Raw genomic sequence first — 19217 nt, forward strand, 5'->3', positions numbered from 1 at the left:
TTCATCGTCTTCAGTAGTTATTACCCGTTGAGGAGATTCAGTAATAGAATCTTCTGTGACATCTTCAAATTCAGCAAAGTCATTATCATCATACTCCACTATGTCTTCCTCATCCTCAAAATCATCAAACTTGGCTTCAGAGACACTCCCAAACACCAAAAGGACAACACAGAAAGGAACGAAGGTTTTCATTGCACCTTAAAAATGAGTTAAAAAACAAAACAAAAATCTTTAATGTACAGCCATTCTGCCCATACCCACTTTTATAATAAAAAAATACATCTATGACTCTCTCCTGCTTTTAAAAAATTTAATACTATTCACTTCAAATAGTGTTATATAGAGTGATGGTGAGGGTCAAGAGGTGTGGGTACTAGTCTGGACTGTTAACTATCTATCTGTGAAATCTTGGACTAGTCATTTAATTTCTTTAGGTTGGTTTCCATTTCCACTGGGTATTCAGTAAGCTTTTTTTTTTTTTGAGCCTATAAAAAGCTTTATATAGGAACTGGGAAGTGGAATAATGAAATAAGAACAAGATGCAACTATTGATCCATTAGCAGTAATACACGGATAGAAAAGCTATTCATCCTTAGATTGACTTTGTATGTGGATATCTGAACATCAGTCATCAAAGCAAAACAAAAATTCTAGGCCCTGTCCTAAAGGCTTTATAAAAAGCAACTAATTTAATCCTCATAACAACCCTTTGAGGAAAGTAGCATGTTAACATTCCCATTTCACAGACAAATAAAACAAGGCAGAGACGCTAAGTAACACAACTACCAAGTGGCATAGAGCTATGATTTGATCCCAGTTATGTCTCCAGCATCCCTACCAGATGAACCACTTCTCAAGCAGCTTCTCAAATGTAGGCCAGTAACTGATTTTTATATCATTTACTTAAAGTAGTATTTAAATAGATAGAATTAAATTCATCAGTATTTCATAGCTTTCTGAAAAGAACATTAGATGTTCCACCACCTAAGTGAGTTTCTGAACCAACAAATATAATGAAGTCCGATCTGTGACAAAAATGTGCCAAATGATATGAAAACACAGAGGACAGTAAAATCATCAAACAGGTGAGGCTTTACAAAAAAGGGAGAACAATTGCTCTAGAGTTTGAAGAGTACTTAGATTTAAACCATCACACCTATTTAGTTGTACTTCTGTCCTCATTTCTCATCTAAACTCCAGCCCTGTAGCACCGGTTTCCTAACAGACATGTCTATTTTCATGTCCTACAGACTTTTTCTGTACAGGGTCAAATAATAAACATTTTAGGCTTTGTGGACAACATACTTGTCTCCATTGCATATTCCTTTTTAAAACAACCCTTTAAAAATGTAAAAAAAATTTTTTACTTCATAAGCTATACAAAAACTGTCTCGCAGGCTACAGTCTGCTGCTTACTGCCTGACAATCACCTCAAAATCAACAGGTACCTGAATTTCTCTATTAATATCAATCCCATTTTCCCAGTCTTACATGTTGACAAGAGCGAGATATCTAATTTCTCACGTTCTTTTCCTTTTGCTTTCTCATCATCTGGTGTTTCCTTCTTTGGTTCCCAAAGCCACCATGATAATCCAAGTTATCATCACCTGCTGAACAACCACAGTATTATCCTAAATGGCCTCCCTATCTCAACTCACTCCCTACTTCGCTTACCAAAAAACCGTACCATCTTCCTAAAATACAACTTTTGTTACCTAAGAATTCAATAACCATCAAAGGCTAACAAATCCCTACAGAATATTGTAAACTCCTCTGGCTTTCACTGCTTTTCATAAGATGATCCTACCATATCTAATCAAATGTACCCTCACTGAACATATCACCACATCAGATAACTATGGCAAAAGAAGTAAAACATGATTCCTGAATAATCATAAATCTGCAAGATCCTTTAGCTTCAAGGATATGTGTTATAGTATTATTTATGATAGCAAAAAAAAAAAAGCGACTCTTGGGTTAAACTATGGTTACATACAAAAAACAAATTTACTTTTCGTCCATTCAAAATCATTACAAATGGGGCACCTGGGTGGCCCAATCTGTTACGCGACTGGCCCTTGATTTCCCCTCAGGTCATGAGCCCCACATTGGGCTCTGTGCTGATGGTGCAGAGCCTGCTTGGGATTCCTCTCTCTCCCTCTCTCTCTGCCTCTCCCCTGCTCACATACTCTTTCAAAAAAAATAAAATAAAAAATAAAAATATCATTATAAATGAAGTAAGAACCCATGATTTTTGAGAAGCAAATACACAAAAACAAAAGTTTAGAAGGACATACACCTATATATAAGTAATTATTTTTTTACGTAAGATAATGGGGATTTTGCCTTTACTTTTTCTTTTTTCCTATGATGTGCTTTTGTAATAAAAATTTCTCTTAAAAAATAAAAGCATGGTTCCTGCACAAAAGAAGAGGTGCTGCAGACTGTGTAACAGCTGTATCACAGAGCCCGGAAATAACGGTGTTTAGAAGTCTGGTATGCTGGAGCATTGGGTTTGTAGACCCAAGTGAGAGAAATTAGGCCAGAAAGGCCAGCAGGAGCCAGATCATGATGATCCTTATTTAAATACCACAGAAAGAAGTCTGGATAATTAGAATCAACTAAAGGATTTAGGTAGGAGAGTGGCACTACCAGACTTGCAAGTTAGCCGTGACAGCTCACACACAGGGAGAGTGGAAAAGGGCACCTGAGGTAGGAAAAGTTGAAGTGGCTGAGATAGTCAGGTAGGAGATACAACAGGACTGAACTGGCAGTGGTATTGGGAATGAACAGGAAAACAGTCTGACAGACATTAAGAATCATACATGTCAGCATAAAGTGACAGGATATAGGGAATGTGGGAAAGGAAGATCTGGGTGATTCCATGTTTTGGCTTGATTCATAGCTGGACAAAGTCATCCTTGAGATAAAGAATAAGGAGGGAGGGGGAAGACAATAAATTAAACTTAGTACCTGTTGAAAAGTTTAGAGTGTTTTTAGGTAGTATGTTAGATGAGTAACATTTATCTCTCAATTTTCACAAAATCCCTACAAAAAGCGTTAACTTATTTTATAGAGGGAGAAAAGGAAGTAGTCTAACAGAAGTCTGGAGTTCAGGATACAAGTCTAAGATGGAAACAGAGATGGTGCAGGAGTGGATGAAATCATCAGGGAGTACTGAGTTAGGTTAAAAAAAAAAAAAGGCACCAGCACGCCTGGGTGGCTCAGTTAAGCATCCAACTTCAGCTCAGGTCATGATCTCATTGTTCATGGGTTTGCGTCCGCTGACAGCTCAGAGCCTGGAGCCTGCTTCAGATTCTGTCACCCTGTCTCTCTGCCCCTCCCTGACTTGTGTGCGCATGTGCTCTCTCTCCCTCTCTCAAAATAAATAAATGTTAAAAAAAATTTTTTTAAAAGCACCAAAAACTTTTGAAATATATCATTACAGCTAAGAACTGGAATTGGAAACTAAGAAGGAGTGGTTAGAGAAAAAGAGACTCTGGTCCAAGAGGTATCATAGAGGTATCACAGAAGTCAAACGGAGAAGCATATTTCTAAGAAGGAAACAGCTCAGTTTCAATTGCTGCAGAAAGATCAAGTAAGATATGGACCAGAAATTTCCAAATGCTAAAATGAAATCATTATTGGCAACTGGAGGGAAGTGGTTAGGATGAAAATCAGAATGCAGGGAGTTAATTAGTACTAACAGTGTGAGTGGTGGCAAAAGGGAGTATGCACAATTTTATTTTTGAAAGAGACAGGGGAGGAGCAGACAGAGAGGGAGACACAGAATCTGAAGCAGGGTCCAGACTGTGAGATCATGACTGGAGCCAAAGTTAGACACTTAGCCAACTAAGCCACCCAGATGTCCCTATGCACTACTCTTTTAAGGTGCTCTGGGACAGTGAATATTCTATATCCCATATTTACAACACTGTAAATTCTTTTTTTTAAAAAGTAGGCTCCACGCCCAACATGGGCCTTGAACTCACGATCCTGAGGTTGAGAGTTGTGTGTTCTTGTGACTGAGCCACCCAAGCACCCCAACAACACTGTAAATTCTTAAAGGAATCAGTTCAGTTTCAAAGGTTATTGCCTAATACCTTGCAATCTATGGCTGCTCAAGCAATATACTCAGAACTGAACAAAGTTCATACAATTTGAAAGGCACAAATGATTTGAGAAATGCCATAAAGGACAGGCTAATAAGCATATCCTTTCTAACACCTGAACTTCAAGGTTAGCACCAGGGACATTTCATGGAAAAACATAGTTACCATCTCAACACCAGCCCCATCCTCAAAAAGGTCTGTGATGTGTCTCCAAACATTGGTAGCTTCCTTTAATAATTTTTTTTACATTTTATTTATTTTTGCAAGACACAAAGAGAGAGACAGAGCATGAGCAGGGGGGGCAGAGAGACAAGGAGACACAGAATCTGAAACAGGCTCCAGACTCTGAGCTATCAGCCCAGAGCCCGATGCAGGGCTCGAACCCACAAACTGTGAGATCATGACCTGAGCCGAAATCGGACGCTTAACAGACTGAGCCACCCAGGAGCCCTGTCCTTTTAATAATCTTTATTTTAGTCAGAAGTGGAAGAAATATGAAAAAGGGCATGTACTTTGGTGGTTACATTTGGTTTAAAACATTAGCTCTACCTTTTACAAGTCATGTGATCTTAAACTAATTACTTAAAATTCCCTGTTCCTCACATACAAAAAAAGTGATGTCCATTCACTACTTGCCTCATAGGGCTATAGTTGCTATTACAGGAGATATGTACTTGGCACACAGAAGGTATTCATTAAATACTATTTCTCATTACTTCCTTCCCCTGTGCCTTATGAACTCCCTTTAAGATTTAAAAACCTTCACTTTTAGTGCTTCCCTTTTCAGATCCCAGTTTTATACTTTTTCAAATAGAAGCAAATAAAGATTAACATTAGCGCAACTTGCTTAACTGCCAAAAAGTCTGATCTTTTCCAACTGAACTTCTACTTAGAATGTTCACACCATAGAAACATTTAAAGAAAACTCAGCACTGTAACAGGGCTTCTTCAAGGTTATTTATGTTAAAAATATCCAAGTCACTTATACCTTGGCCTTCCCTCTGAGAAGTTTCTCGGCTGCACCTGTCATTTCATTTCTCAAAAGCATAACTCCCTGCCAGGCCACCCAGTCCTGAGAGTCCTGGGACAGGGAACACAAGCACTAACAAGTCTGGTTTATTCCTGCCAGCTCACCGGGTAGTCTCTCCGTAACTGGATCTGGACTCAAAAACTAAAGAGGAATAAGTGGGGGAAATGATTCCTTGTTGTCATTTCAGATTAGGCCTTTCTGACAACTGCCAGTCTGAGACTTCTGGAAACATTTAAACACTCTCGTCTCCTTACACCCGCTCGATAGAAACACTTTTAAGTTAAAATAGCCACAGAGGTTGTTGCTTCTTTTAAGCCATCGGGTTTTTTCCATGGAGAATCAATTCATCCCAATGGCCAAACTTCATTCTTCCTGCTGCACACTTTGAGCTTCCTGTAACTTTGCCCTTTTAGTTGGCATCAGCCCACAGCTCTGCGGGGAAGTTCTCAAAAACCGTTAAAATCACCCAACCCTGAAGACCAAGAGAAAATGGGCTTTGGTGTGGACAGTTTATTTTCTGTTTCTAAGGCCAGGAGAGGTGAGAAGGAGCGATCCATGTCACCCTGAGCCTGACAGGGGGGTTGGGTGGGAATTGGGACTGGGGTAGGCCACGCAACTTAAAGTCACCGATTGGCCTGGTCCGGCCCCACCGACTAACGCGTCAGGACCGTTTCCTACCTGTATGAGCGGCTAAAACCTGGCTCAGCCTGTTCCCTGCCGCCGTTTCTCGGCCTGGCCGCCACCTGCGCGGTCACCGCGATTTTACCGCCCCCGATCCCTCTAGGACACAGCCGTACCAGGTAGCTCAGTCACGCTGAGCCACTCCACTTACCCTCCGCCATCCGTTACGTAGAATGCGTGAGGACTGTTCGCGCGTGCGCGCAGCTGAAGGGCGGGACGCAGCCTCCGGAACCGCGCGAGACCTCCTCCCTCCCCACTCCCCGCAACGCCCGGCTGAGGCAAGGTGGGGCTGCTGGGAAAATTACATAATCCCGGCCCCCGGGCTGGAACCGCCCACGCTGTTCCCAGCCCTCTCCACTAGGGTTCAAATAGTCTTCACTGAGCTGGTGATCCGGAAGCTAAAGGTGGCCATGCTCTATAGGACCACGTGGCTAGAGGCATGCAGAGAAATGTTGTCTAGGCCGTATTTGCAAAGGACCAGAGTTTAGGGAGTCCACAATTTTATGTATATGTGGTTTCTGCCCAAGGCCTTTTCTTGAGATTTCTAGGCAGCTCTCTGTCACTGCTACGCTTTCTTCACCACTAGGTCCACTTCTTCGTCTACAAGCACGGCTCCGCTCAAAGCAGCAGTGTCCGGAGAGTGAAGTCTGAGAAGTGTTCTGGAGCTTTAAGGTCCGGAGCCCGCGGCGCCTTCCGGGAACCGTAGCCCGATGCTCCGCCCTCCGGGCCGCGTTCTCTGCACTGCGCATGTCAGCTTTGCATTCCCCTCCCCCTCCGGTCAGCAACGGGCCGAGAAGCGGCGGCGGCAGAGGCGGAGGCGGCGGCGGCGGCAGCGGCGGCGGCGGTGGCGGTGAAGGGGGCGGAGAGGAAGGAGCTCTGCGGACGCGGCCTGGACTGCGCGTACTCTGGCCTTGGGATTCTCCGGGTCGGCGGTAGTATTAGCTGCCACTGCAGCCACAGCAGCAGGTCTGTGCGAGAAGGCTATGGACTCGGGGTCGCTACCTCTCGGGGGCCATTGGAGGCAACTGCGGGGCCTAGCAAGGGCCAGGGAACCGCGGCCTCGCTTAACAAAGAGTCTGCGGAGCTTTGGGGCACCGGAGGCCCATGGGGCCGGGAGGGGTAGGAGTGCGAGGCAGAGGCCTCTAGGGGTCCTTCCCAACCTCATTGCACTCCCACGGCTCCCGCTTCTCCCGTAACTCTCATTCTGGCCCAGTTGGTGGCTTTCCGGAGGCGGCGCCCGCCCGTCCTGCTAAGAAAGGGTTTTGCAGGGAGCCGGGTTCCGGGCCGGGATAGTTACTAGGAGGGTTCTGATCCAAGTAGGCAGCAGTTGGCAGATTCAAGCCTCCAAATCGGGGAGACCCGATAGGCAAAAGTTGCCAAATCGGAAAACAAACAGTGATCTTTGTGCAGTCTTGAATACATCACTGTCGTCGCACAAACTTTTTTTGCGGCCTACTTAAGAGCTTATCTGATTTGAGTAAATAATGTATGTGGAATTGCAAGCATACGCACCAATACTATAAGGAGGAACTATCGTACTAGTCGAGAATTTGGGGGAATCATAGCTTTCCTCGTCACCTTAGTGGTGACTCCCCCTTTGCTCCTCGCTTCTTTAGGTGGTCGTTTAATTTCCTCTAGTTGTATATTGTTTTTTGTAAATGATATCTTTATGTCTATTCTCCGTATGCACGCCCTGGAGCTCCTAAAGGGCAGATACTATGTCTTAATTCCCTTGAACTTTCCAGAGCCAAGCCCAGTTCTGGCACATAGGAGGTGAACAATACGTGTTTCATACAAAAATTAAATTTTAGATTTTCAGTGGTGGGGGGCAGAAAGTATGTTGTATGTTCCTTTACGTAGAAGGGGAATTATATGGCTTAATCTGCAGTTCATTCAGGGAATATTTTTACTGACATCTGCTGCGTGCCTGTTTCCTAGCCCTTTCCTACATCTGTGACCCTTGACGTCCTGCAAAGTATGTTCTAGTGGGGGGGGGAGATAATAAATAAATAGAAAAATTATACTATATGCTAGAAGATAATTACAGACAGGATTTTTTAAAAGGCTGTAAAGAAGGTTGGGGAGGCATTGCATTTTGAAATACGACGGTCAGGGCGGTAAGTGCAGGCAAGCTGATATTTAAGCAGATGAGAAGGAGGTGTAGGGAGTGAGCCTAGTACACAAGTGGGGAAAGGAGGGTTCCAGGCCCAGGGAACAGCAAGTGTAAAGACCTTGAAGAGGACAATGCTGGCCTGTTAGCGGAACAGTTAGAAGGCCAATGTGCTTTGGACCCTTGTGGGCAAAGGAGTAGTAGGAGATAAAGTCAGGGAAGATCTGGGGGAGGAGCCTCAGAACAACCGGGAACTTTTAGGCTGTTGGGGAGGATTTCACTTTATCTCAGTCTGAGTTGGGAATCCTCTGAGGCTTTTGAGCAGAGGGATGGTACAGTTTGTACAGCAGAGGAATTGTTATAGTTTGGTGTAACTCATGGAGAAATGCGTTTTTTTATATTTTAATTTTATCAAATTCATATGATTATCTTAGTTTCTTTAAGCTAACAGGAAACAGAGGCTTACAAACTAAATGTAATCAGAATTTACTTGTATTCGGCTTTAGAAGAATATGAAGAAATTCCTGGGTTTTGTATAGATTCTCACTAAGGAATGTGTAGTGTATAGTGTCCAATGTATAGTGTGTGAGATGTTCTGAGGGCAGATTATTAGATAGAGTAGATGCTAATCAGTTGTCACGAGAGCTTTCTCCAACTCCAGAAACAAACGATAAAGTTTTATAATCAGTGGTTTTGTAGTCCACTATTGTTAAAAGTCATTTAGATCAGATCTTATTTTCCATCATTGCCCAAAACATACACCCTAGCCACATTATCTTTCTTAGGTTCCACGCTTATTCTGCCTTTGTTTATTCTTCCTAATCTTTGCTATGTCTAGCTCTGCTCCTTAAAATGTCTCCGTCCTTCATGCTTCTCTAATCAGCTTGTTTCTTTCTGTGCCTACACTGGGGTTCTAGCTCTCTTAGGAACCCATCCCCACTTGCCAGCTCTTCGTGATCTCTGACCTCCTCAGTGTCTTGTGGCACTTGTATGGGATCCGAGTTGAAAGAGATAAGCGAACTCGAGCTTGATAGTCTCCATTTACCAGTGGAGAAATTGATATCTGGGGAAATAATAATAGTAAATATGATGGCTAATACATACTGCGCGCCTACTATGTGCCACGCTTTTTACTAAGTGCATTTTTGTGTATAAACTCAATTTTTCACACCAACCCTGTCAAGTAGGTGTTAATTCTCATTATCTTATAGGTCCAGACAAGCCAAATAACTTTTTTGAGATTCACATCAAGATAGATAGTGGCAAAGCTAGAGTTTGTGAACATATTCTGGTTGCAGTCTGTGCTAGCTTACTATACAGTTACGATTTTCTACCAAGTCAAAGCATTTTTATACCTAGAACCATACCAAGCAGGATTTTATGGTGTCTTTAATTTTTCGCCTTCAGACTCCTGCATATTGAATAAACATGAATAATGAGTACATGCTGTGGAAAACAAAAGAGATAGAAAATGAGTAAGTCGACTTCCTCACCAGTGAAACTTGTAACTTGGAGTTGGAGAGAGAATATTAGAGCACAAATAGTTATAATTAAATGCTGGGTGTTTTAAGACATTGAGGAGTGAGTTACCACTTCTCTGGGGGCGTTGTATTCATGTCATAGGTTCTAGGAGTTGGTATTTGAGATGGGCTTTGAAGGATAGGACTTAAGTTGGTTTTCTGGGAACACTGATGCATGCGGGGAAACCCTGGGAGAGATGAAGGGTAAGTATGTAGTGTGTTGCCAGAATGGAGAGTCTCATTCCAGCTTGATTAACTAACTGGAATGCTACTGAATCGAAGAGAATGACAGAATGAGAAATGTGGCGGGACAGTTTGGGGTTAGGATCTGCAAAAACCTGAAAGAGGGTTTTTCCTGAGCATTGGCTCACCAAAAGTCAAATGACTTTCCCCAGTTGCGCAGTATTAACAGACCAAAGAAGGTGGAAATTAATTTTTCTTTTGCTATGTATCTCTCTCTCTCTCTCTTTTTTTTTTGGTACTTTACCACATAGAGTCACTTTTCATAGGTTAGGGAATATTGACTGGTTGTAGATGCAGCCTCTAGATGTGTATCATCAAGACTTTTCCAATAAAATGGACATATGTAGACCGGTAGAGTTGAGGGGCTGGAGGGTTACTTGTTAATTGTCAAATATCAGTCATCTCAGAGATGCCTTACCTGATTGCTTTCTCTTGTAATGGTTTACCTTTTCTTGCTTGCTTTTTTCGTGGTTTTGTTCGGTAGCACTTTTACTACTTGAAATTATGATTTGCTTTTTCTTTCCCCTGGACCAGACTGAACTCCCATTCCTGAGGGCTAGGACAGTGTCTGATTGTGTTACTATATCCAAAGCACCGAGAACAAGGTCTAGCAAAATGGTACTCAGTACATTGTGAATTATTGATCACTCTGGTAGTGGTGTGGTGGCTGGATAACGGACTTGTTAGGAAATTGTTGCTGTGGTGGAGGTGGCAGTCAAAAGGAAAGGTGTCCCTCATGGTACTGATACCTAACAAAGTAGTTAGTGGTCAGTATAAAACAAAGTTATTACTAAGACCAGACTTAGGGTGTTTTCTTTAAAGCAGGTGCTCACCAAATTTTGTTTATTCTTAATTACAGAGCTAATTATTTTCAAGTTAGAAATTTTACTTTTAAATATTTATTTAGGAGAGGAGGAGAGAACACAGGGGTGGGCGTGAGTCTGAGCGAGCAGGGGAGGGACAGAAAGAGGGAGAGAGAGAATCCCAAGCAGCCTCTGCCCCATCAGCATAGATGGAGGCGAGGCTCCATCTCATGAACTGAGAGATCTGGACCTGAGCTGAAATCAGGAGTCAGACACTTAACCCACTGAGGCGCCCAGGAGTCCCTCAAATTAGAACTTTTGAAAAACAGTCTTTTTTAAAGAAAAAAATGTGGCCAAATATTCACAAATATGGTTGCATTTCAGAGCAGAGACTGAGGTCTAAACAGCACCATTGCTCATAAACTTATTAAATAGCAGCCTAACCATACCTGTGCAAATGGAGTGCTAATCCTTTAATTTTCATAATTTTTGTTTTTAAACTGCATGTAGAAAAATCTGAACCCATTTTAAGAAGCGTGCAGTTCAGCGGCGTTGATTCCATCCACATTGCTGTGCTGCCATCACCACCATAGGGTTCACAGAACTTTTTATCTTGTAAAACTGAAACTGTGTACCCATTAAACAATACCGCCCCATTCCTCTGCACTCCTTAGCCTTGGCAACCAGTTCTACTTTATTTTTTAATGTTTGTTTATTTTGAGAGAGAGCACAAGTGTGGGAGGGATGGAGAGAGCCCTGCGCAGCCTCCACACTGTTGCCGTAGAACCTGATGCAGGACTCAGTCTCACAAACCACGAAATCATGACCTGAGCTGAAATCAAGAGTCAGATGCTTAACTGACTGAGCACCCAGGTGCCCCACCCATTCTACTACATGTCTCTGAGTTTGACTGTTCTGCCTCATGTAAGTGGAATAATACACTATTTGCCCTTTTTGACTGGCTTATCTCCTTAACATGATGTCCTCAAGTTTCATTCATGTTGTAGCATGTGTCAGAATTTCCTTCCTTTTGGGGTGCCTGGGTGGTTTAGTTGGTTGAGCGTCTGAGTTGGGCTCAGGTCATGATCTCGCAGTTTGTGGGTTCAAGCCCTGCTTCAGGCTCTGTGCTGACAGCCAGCTCAGAGCCTGGAGCCTGTCTTCTGATTCAGTGTTTCCCTCTCTCTCTGACCCTCTCCTGCTCACACTGTCTCTCTCTCTCTCTCAAAAATAAATAAAAAAAACATTAAAAAAAAAAAAAGAATTTCTTTCCTTTTTAAGGCTCACTAATACTGTTGTTGTACGTGTGTATGTATGTACTAAATGTCCTATTTAGTTTATTTGTCCATCAGTGGTCACTTCCATCCATCTTTTGACTGTTGGGAATAGTACTGCTAAGATTGTGTCTCAGTAGATTAAGCATCTGACTTGATTTCAGCTGAGGTTATGATTTCACAATCATGAGATTGAGTCCCACGTCAGGCTCTGTGCTGGGTGTGGAGCCTGGCTTGAGATTCTCTCCCTCTGCCCCTACCTGCCTTGTGCTCTCCCGTGCTCACTCACTTACTCAAAAAAAAAAAATCATAGGACAGATACCGGTTCTTATTTTCAGTTCTTGTGGGGCTATACCCAGAAGTGGAGTTGCTGGATCACACGGTAGTTCTAGGATTTGTTTTCCTGAAGAGCCACCACAATGTTTCCCACAGTGGCTGAGCCACGTTATGTTCCCACCAGCACTCTACAGGGTTCCAGTTTCTCCACATCCTGTCAACACTTGTTATTTTTCTGTTGTGTTGTTTTTGTTTTGTTTTTTTAGTAGTCCTCCTGGTGAGTACAAGGGGATATGATTTTCATTTACATTTCCCTAATTAGTGATGAGCATCTTTTCATATACTTACTGGCCATTTATATCTTCTTTGGAGAAGTGTTTATTCAAGTACTTTGCCTGTTTTTAAGTTGGATTATTTGGGATTTTTTGGTGGTTTGTTGTTTTTAAGAAAGTCTGAACTTGGGTGTGGAAGCCATGTGGTGATTTTATATGCACTGATGCAGGTGTTTTCATCTTTTCTTGTCAATGTGAGAAGTGTTTAGGGAGGCAGAGGTGAAGTTTCAAAGCTGGTTGATGGGAGTTTGCCCGCTTGGTAGGAAGGGTGTACCAGGCCTATTATTATTATCTGAGAGAAGGCTTAGGTGCATGTGTACGTGTGCATGTATGTTAAGACCAAATAAAGGGAGCTTTGAAAAGACCCACAAATAGCAGGACTATAATTAATTTTTTAATCTCACTGTGTTTATTTATTTATTAACTGTTTACTAGATGTCTTTTCTGCAAACAATATTTGCTTAGAGAATGCAGAGTAGTTTTAAAACGGAGGAAGGTTCATCCTTTTTTTTTTTAAACATACAACCAAGTAGAGATTGGGTTAGCTGTCTTTTGCTTGTTACATCAGTTATACTCCCTCAGACCTCTGATTGTCAAGGATCTGTAGCCACATACCTATGTAGTAAAACCTACATAGTCTAAGAGAAAGAATTATTGTCAAGACTAAGGAGACAGTGGTGCATTGAGTATGTTTGGCTTAGATTTAATCAGGAGGGCTGGATGGCAAGGTTTGTAATAATGGAAGATGATGGTTTTCACAAATACTGGGGTGAATTTTGAAGAGCCTGACACATAAAATTTATCCAACAAAAAGGAATGTTTCTATGTTTATTTTATTTTTGAGAGAGAGCATGAGCGGGGGGGGGGGGGGGGGGGAGAATCCAGAATGGGTTCCAGGCTCTGAGCCGTCAGCTCAGAGCCCAATGTGGGCTCAGATCCATGAAATATGAGATCATGATGTGAGCTGAAGTCAGACACTTAACTGATTGAGCCACCCTGGCTCCATGTCCCTTCAAACATATTTTCATCGGAAGTGGAATATTGCACGTTTCTTTCTGCCTGTAAAATCTCTCTCGTCTTCTATGCCACTGTTCTCTATTGTCCTCCCTTCCTCCTTTTCTTCTCAGGTTGCCATGTAAGCTTCTCTTCCCCACCCATTCCTAACCGTTGATCAACCCTAACATGTGTCTTGTCCCTTTTCTCACCCTCTGTGCCCTCTCTCTGCCAGCTTGTCTATCCCAGTAACCTCAAATGTACATGTCTTGTATCACATCTGTACTCCCATCAACAGACTCTTCTCTGCAGTTACAGACCCAAGTTAAGATCTTTCCTTAGCTCTCCCATCTCCTGTTCTGCCTGCTTCTCCAAGCCTGGCTTTTCTACGCTTCCATCTCCATTCCCCCAATTCATAAAAGCCAGACACTTCCAAACTTACTCGAGACCTTTCCTTGCTCTTTAGCTTCCACGTCCAATTATTGCTCACTCGCCCCTATTGAACTTTCTGATGGACCGCCAGGAACTCAGAGCCACCCCCTTCTCCTTCCTCATAGCCACTTCCTTAGTTCAGTATCACGTCACTTCACGTCTGTATTTTTATGATAACCTCTTAGCCACTTTCTTTGCCTCCTATTTTTCCTATTGTCTACCATTTAATCTTTCTAAAACACTGATGTGAAACATGTTCCCTATTTGCTTAAAAGTAATGATTCATTATACCTGGCAAAATACAGTTTTGTATATTTTTAGCATAGCATTATCTGGGCCCTGTTTGTCCTTCTGAATATGTGACCTACAACTTTCCTAGATGTTGTACTGAACTCTAGCTGCACGGCACTATTTCCAGTTCTCTGTGGTACTGCTTACAGTTTCCTCAATGTAAAATGCCTTCATCTCTTAAGAAAGTGGGTGTCTCAGTTGGTTAAGCATCCGACTCTTGGTTTCAGCTCAGGTCATGAACTCGGTTCATGAGATTGAGCCCCACACGGGCTCCTCTCTGACAGCACGGAGCCTGCTTGGGATTCTCTCTCCCTCTCCCTCTCTCTTTGCCTTTTCCCCATGTCCTCTCACTTTCTCTCTCAAAATAAACTTAGAGAGAAACCAAACACAGAACTACTCTACAGTCCAACAGTTGCCTTATAGGTATTTACCCAGAGGATAAAAAAGATACAGATTCAAAGGGGTCCATGCACCCCAATGCTTATAGCAGCATTATCAACAATAGCCAAGTAATGAATGGATAAAGAAGATGTGGTATGTATGTATACAATGGTATATATACTCGGCCATCAAAAAGAATGAAGTCTTGCATGGATGGAGCTAGAATGTACTGTGCTAACTGAAATAATTCAGAGGAAGACAAATACCATATGATTTCACTCATGTGAATTTAAGAAGCCAGAGAGGTGAATATTTGTCGGAAGGTGGGAGAAGAGAGGGAAACAAACCACAAGAGACTTAAAAAAAAAAAAGTTTTTTAATGTTTGTTTATTTTTGAGTGACAGAGAAAGAGAGCACGAGCAGGGTAAGGGCAGAGAGAAGGGGTGGCACAGAATCTGAAGCAGGCTCCAGACTCTGAGCTGTCAGCACAGAGCCCGATGTAGGGCTTGAACTCAAGGACAGTGAGATCATGACCTGAGCTGAAGTCAGACGCCCAACCAACCGAGCCACCCAGGTGCCCCTCAAGAGACTCTCAATGATAGAGAACAAACTATGGGTTGACAGAGGGAGATGGGCCAGATGGGTGATTGGTACTAAGGTGGGTGTCTGTTGTGATAAGCACTAGGTGTTGTGTGTAACTGATGGATCACTGAATTCTACTCCTGAAACCAATGTTGCATGTGTATGTTCCAACTAACATTGAAAAACAAGCAACCAACAACAACAACCAAAAAAACCTCTCCTCTCACCCCGCTACCCTGGTCTGATGCCTCTCCAGATTTTAAAACCGAACACCAGCATCATCTCCAGGAAAACTTAGTCTTCTCCATTCATCTTCGGTCAAATGCCTCTTTCCTGGGCCACCAGTGAATGCACGTTGTGCAGGACCTCTGCTACAGCATTTCATGTTGGTTTTTTTAGCAACCGCACCGTGAACCCCTTGAAAATTGGACTGTATTTTTCATTTGTAAATGCCCAGAACTTGGGGGCACTTGGGTGGCTCGGTTGGTTGAGTGTCTGACTCTTAATTTTGGCTCAGGTCATGATCTCACGATTCGTAAGCTGGAGCCCCACGTCATGGTCTGTGCTGTCAGTCCCTGCTTGGGACTCTCTCTCTCTTCCTCTCTCTCTGCCCCTCCCCCACATATACTCTCTCTCAAAATAAATAAATAGACTTAAAAAAATAAGTAGAATAAATCCTTAGCACCTGAAACACTGCCTGACATTCCTCAGCAAGCTTTCAATAAACCATTGAAAGTTTTCCTGCTAGATTGTTCACATGATTCTTTTTTTTCTTTAATTTTTTAATGTTTATTTTTGAGAGAAAGAGACAGAATGAAACTGGGGGAGGGGCAGAGAAGGAGGGAGACATGGACTCTGAAGCAGGATCCAGGCTCTGAGTTGTCAGCACAGAGCCAAACGCAGAGCTCAGACTTGTGAACCATTAGATACCTGAGCCAAAGTCGGACGTTTAACCCACTGAGCCACCCCAGCACCCCCATGTGATTCTGAAAGTCTGCCCACGCCTATAGGATGTTTTCTCATCTTTGCTATGTTCTGATTCCTGTAGATTATTTACTAGCCCCTTGCGGTATTTTTTACACATTAGGAAGATTGAGGTTGAAATTCAGAGCCATCATTTTTGTTGTTTAAGAACAGTTCTTATAAAGCCAGGTTCACAGATTGGTTGAAGAATTTTATCAGATGCTAAAATTTTCTTGCTTAAAAATACTCTTTTTAAATTTCATCTATCTCATTAGAATTATGTTGATTCTCCTTAAGGGATTTGTGAAGAAAGGAGGAGATGGTCCTAATTAAATTCACGCAAATCAGTGCTTAGTAAGTACTTATTTTAGCCATGTGGACCTGTAATAAAAGGTCCAAAATTATTTTTTTTTGAAATTTTTTAAATGTTTATTTTTGAAGGAGAGACAGAGTGTGAGCAGGGGAGGGGCAGAAGAAAGGGAGACAGAGAATCCAACGCAGGCTCCACGCTCTGAGCTGTCAGCACAGAGCCCAATGCTGGGCTTGAACCCACGAACTGTAAGATTATGACCTGAGCCAAAGTCAGACATTTCACTGAGCCACCCAAGTGCCCCAAATCTCCAAAATTATTAAAGACAGTCTCCCTCCTCCCCCTCCAAAAAGGACATTCCCTACTTACAACTAAGGGAGGAGATTGACACAGCATAAATCAGATTTAATACTCAGGACCAAGTGCTATATAATAACTTAACAAGGTATGTATAGGGAGGGGCACTGAACCAGAAAAGTAGAGCCTGTTATTCATGGTCCTTTCGACAACGTCATCATAAAAGGAACTTTGGGAACTTTTTTCCACATTGGCTTCAGAGTCCATCATAAACATTATAATTTTTCCTATTAATAGTAAACCTTAATACGAAGAGGAAAGTAAAAGTGGAATAACTGCTGTTAACATTTTGAGAAACAGTCCTCCAGCTATCTGTATATGTAACACATGCTTTTTTTTTTTAACTTTTTTCTTTAAAAAAGTTTTTTTTTTAATGTTTGTTAATTTTTGAGACAGAGAGAGAGTGCGAACAAGGGAGAGGCAGAGAGAGAGGGAAACACAGAATCTGAAGCAGGCTCCAGGCTCTGAGCTGTCAGCACAGAGCCCGATGTGGGGCTCAAGCCCACAAACTGCGAGATCATGACCTGAGTCGAAGTCAGAAGCTTAACCAACTGAGCTACCCAGGCGCTCCTAACACATGCTTTTATATTGAATTACATTGAATCATATAATCCACCTTGTTTTTTGCTCTTATTTTACTCAGTGTGTATCAGGTGCTTTTCCATAAATGTAAGTAGTAATTAAAATTTTAGAAAGTGAGAGTACATATTTCCTTTGTCTCAGCAATTGCATTTTGAAAATTGATACTAAAGACATAATTATAGGTATGTACAAAGATTCAGCTATGTGATAGTTTTCACAACATCATAAAACAGTGAAAAGATGTATTGACATTTAAAGATGTTCATAATATGTCATTAAGTGAAGAAATTGGTAACTAAAACAATATAGTGTGATTTGTTTTTAAATTCTGTGTATGTATGTATGTATATACATAATGCAGAAAAAATAGCAAGGATCTCAAAATTATGTGTCTGGGAGAGGAAATTTCAAGTAGCTTAGAATTTTGTTCCCTTTTGCTTTCTGGGTTTTCTGCTTTCCTAATAAAATTTAGGTAGCTTCTGTTGTTAAGAAAAAAGTTTTTTGGAGCCAAGACTAATAAGATAATACAGCATTTTTTTAAAATACAGTATTGTTTTTAAACTGATTTGATTGACGCTCGGGAAATTTCGTTGTAATCCTTAACCATAGGCTGAGTACTCAGGCAACATACCAGTGAATCATGGTTTCTTCCTGGCTGGTGTTCCAGCGGGCATTGCTCAGCAATTGTGTGGTTCCTAAGTACCCTTCAGAGACCATTACATGGCTACTTTCTACAAATAACTGATCTTTTAAGTTTTGATTCTTTCATTCTTCTAGATATCATTACAGAGAACAATCTTTGATTTTGTTACAGTAAGCATTACATTATATTGTAATTATAAGTTGTTTTTGTCTTTTGGGGGGGGCGGTGACTATAATATAAACTTCTTGAGAATAAATATTAAGAGATTAAAGTCTTCTCATGTTGGTACTTTTAGTTTCCTAACACAAGCCTACCACGTGCAGATCCCCAGAATACTTGTTGCCTTGTGAGTATTTTTGGCAGCTTAAAGATTTAACCTAAATTAGTGGTCAAGTTATTTTGATGGGGATGATATCAAATCTTGCATTCCTATTTAGATTGCGATCCCAAAAAATAACACTTTTTTCAGTGTTTTAGAAAATATGACAGTTTTATTGAGGTTAGCATATTGTATAGCTGAAGTACAAAGTTAAAGAGTTTTCATTGTGAGGCAGAAGTTTAAAATAAAGATGTAGGTAGAAGTTGGAAGAGACATTAAAACTCCATGGGCTATTGATAAAAGTTAAATTTATCATTGTTGTATCTTGTTCCTAACAGATCAGTCATTGACACCATGAATTGGAATAAAGGTGGCCCGGGCACCAAGAGGGGATTTGGCTTCGGAGGTTTTGCCATCAGTGCGGGAAAGAAGGAGGAACCCAAACTCCCCCAGCAGTCCCACAGTGCCTTTGGGGCGACCAGCTCTTCTTCCGGATTTGGAAAGTCAGCTCCACCACAGCTCCCTTCTTTCTACAAAATTGGATCTAAACGGGCCAACTTTGATGAAGAAAATGCGTAAGTGGTAGTCGTAATTTGGCGAAGGCTGGGCTTTAAGATACTCATTCCATCAACAGAAATGGAGATGAAGAAACCATTTGTTTCCCAAATAATAATAAGACTTCTTCAATTGCTTTTCCCACTGAATTGTGTTGTTCCTAATAAGTTAAATTGTTGAGTTTGCTCATCTGTAAGGAACATAATGCTTGTGTGCTTACTTATATCTTTCCTTGTTCGAAAAAAGATTTGAGACCATTGAATCCTAAATATGACTGAAGAGTTTTAAATAATTCATGTGGTTTTCGATGGCCGTTACTGAAGTCCTTTATTGATCCCAGATCAGTTGGTTTGTGACACAGGCAGTTGTCTCAGCTGGTAGAGAGACACATTTTGTCTCAACTCCCAAGTCTGAAAACTGTTACGTTGCAA

At 41.7% G+C, this 19217-nt stretch overlaps 1 protein-coding gene across 1 annotated transcript in view; it reads left to right on the plus strand.

Moving 5' to 3' along the window:
• Positions 1 to 6595: 6595 nt before the first annotated feature.
• Positions 6596 to 19217, plus strand: part of DDX42 (DEAD-box helicase 42) — a 36745-nt gene continuing 24123 nt past the window's right edge. The window contains exons 1-2 of the mRNA XM_029928045.1: positions 6596 to 6789; positions 18570 to 18806. Of these exons, the coding sequence (XP_029783905.1) occupies positions 18586 to 18806 (221 nt within the window). The 5' untranslated portion in view covers positions 6596 to 6789; positions 18570 to 18585. The remainder of the gene's footprint in view (positions 6790 to 18569; positions 18807 to 19217) is intronic.

Source organism: Suricata suricatta, chromosome 17, assembly GCF_006229205.1.
Source record: "Suricata suricatta isolate VVHF042 chromosome 17, meerkat_22Aug2017_6uvM2_HiC, whole genome shotgun sequence".
NCBI classification, from domain to species: Eukaryota; Metazoa; Chordata; class Mammalia; order Carnivora; family Herpestidae; genus Suricata; species Suricata suricatta.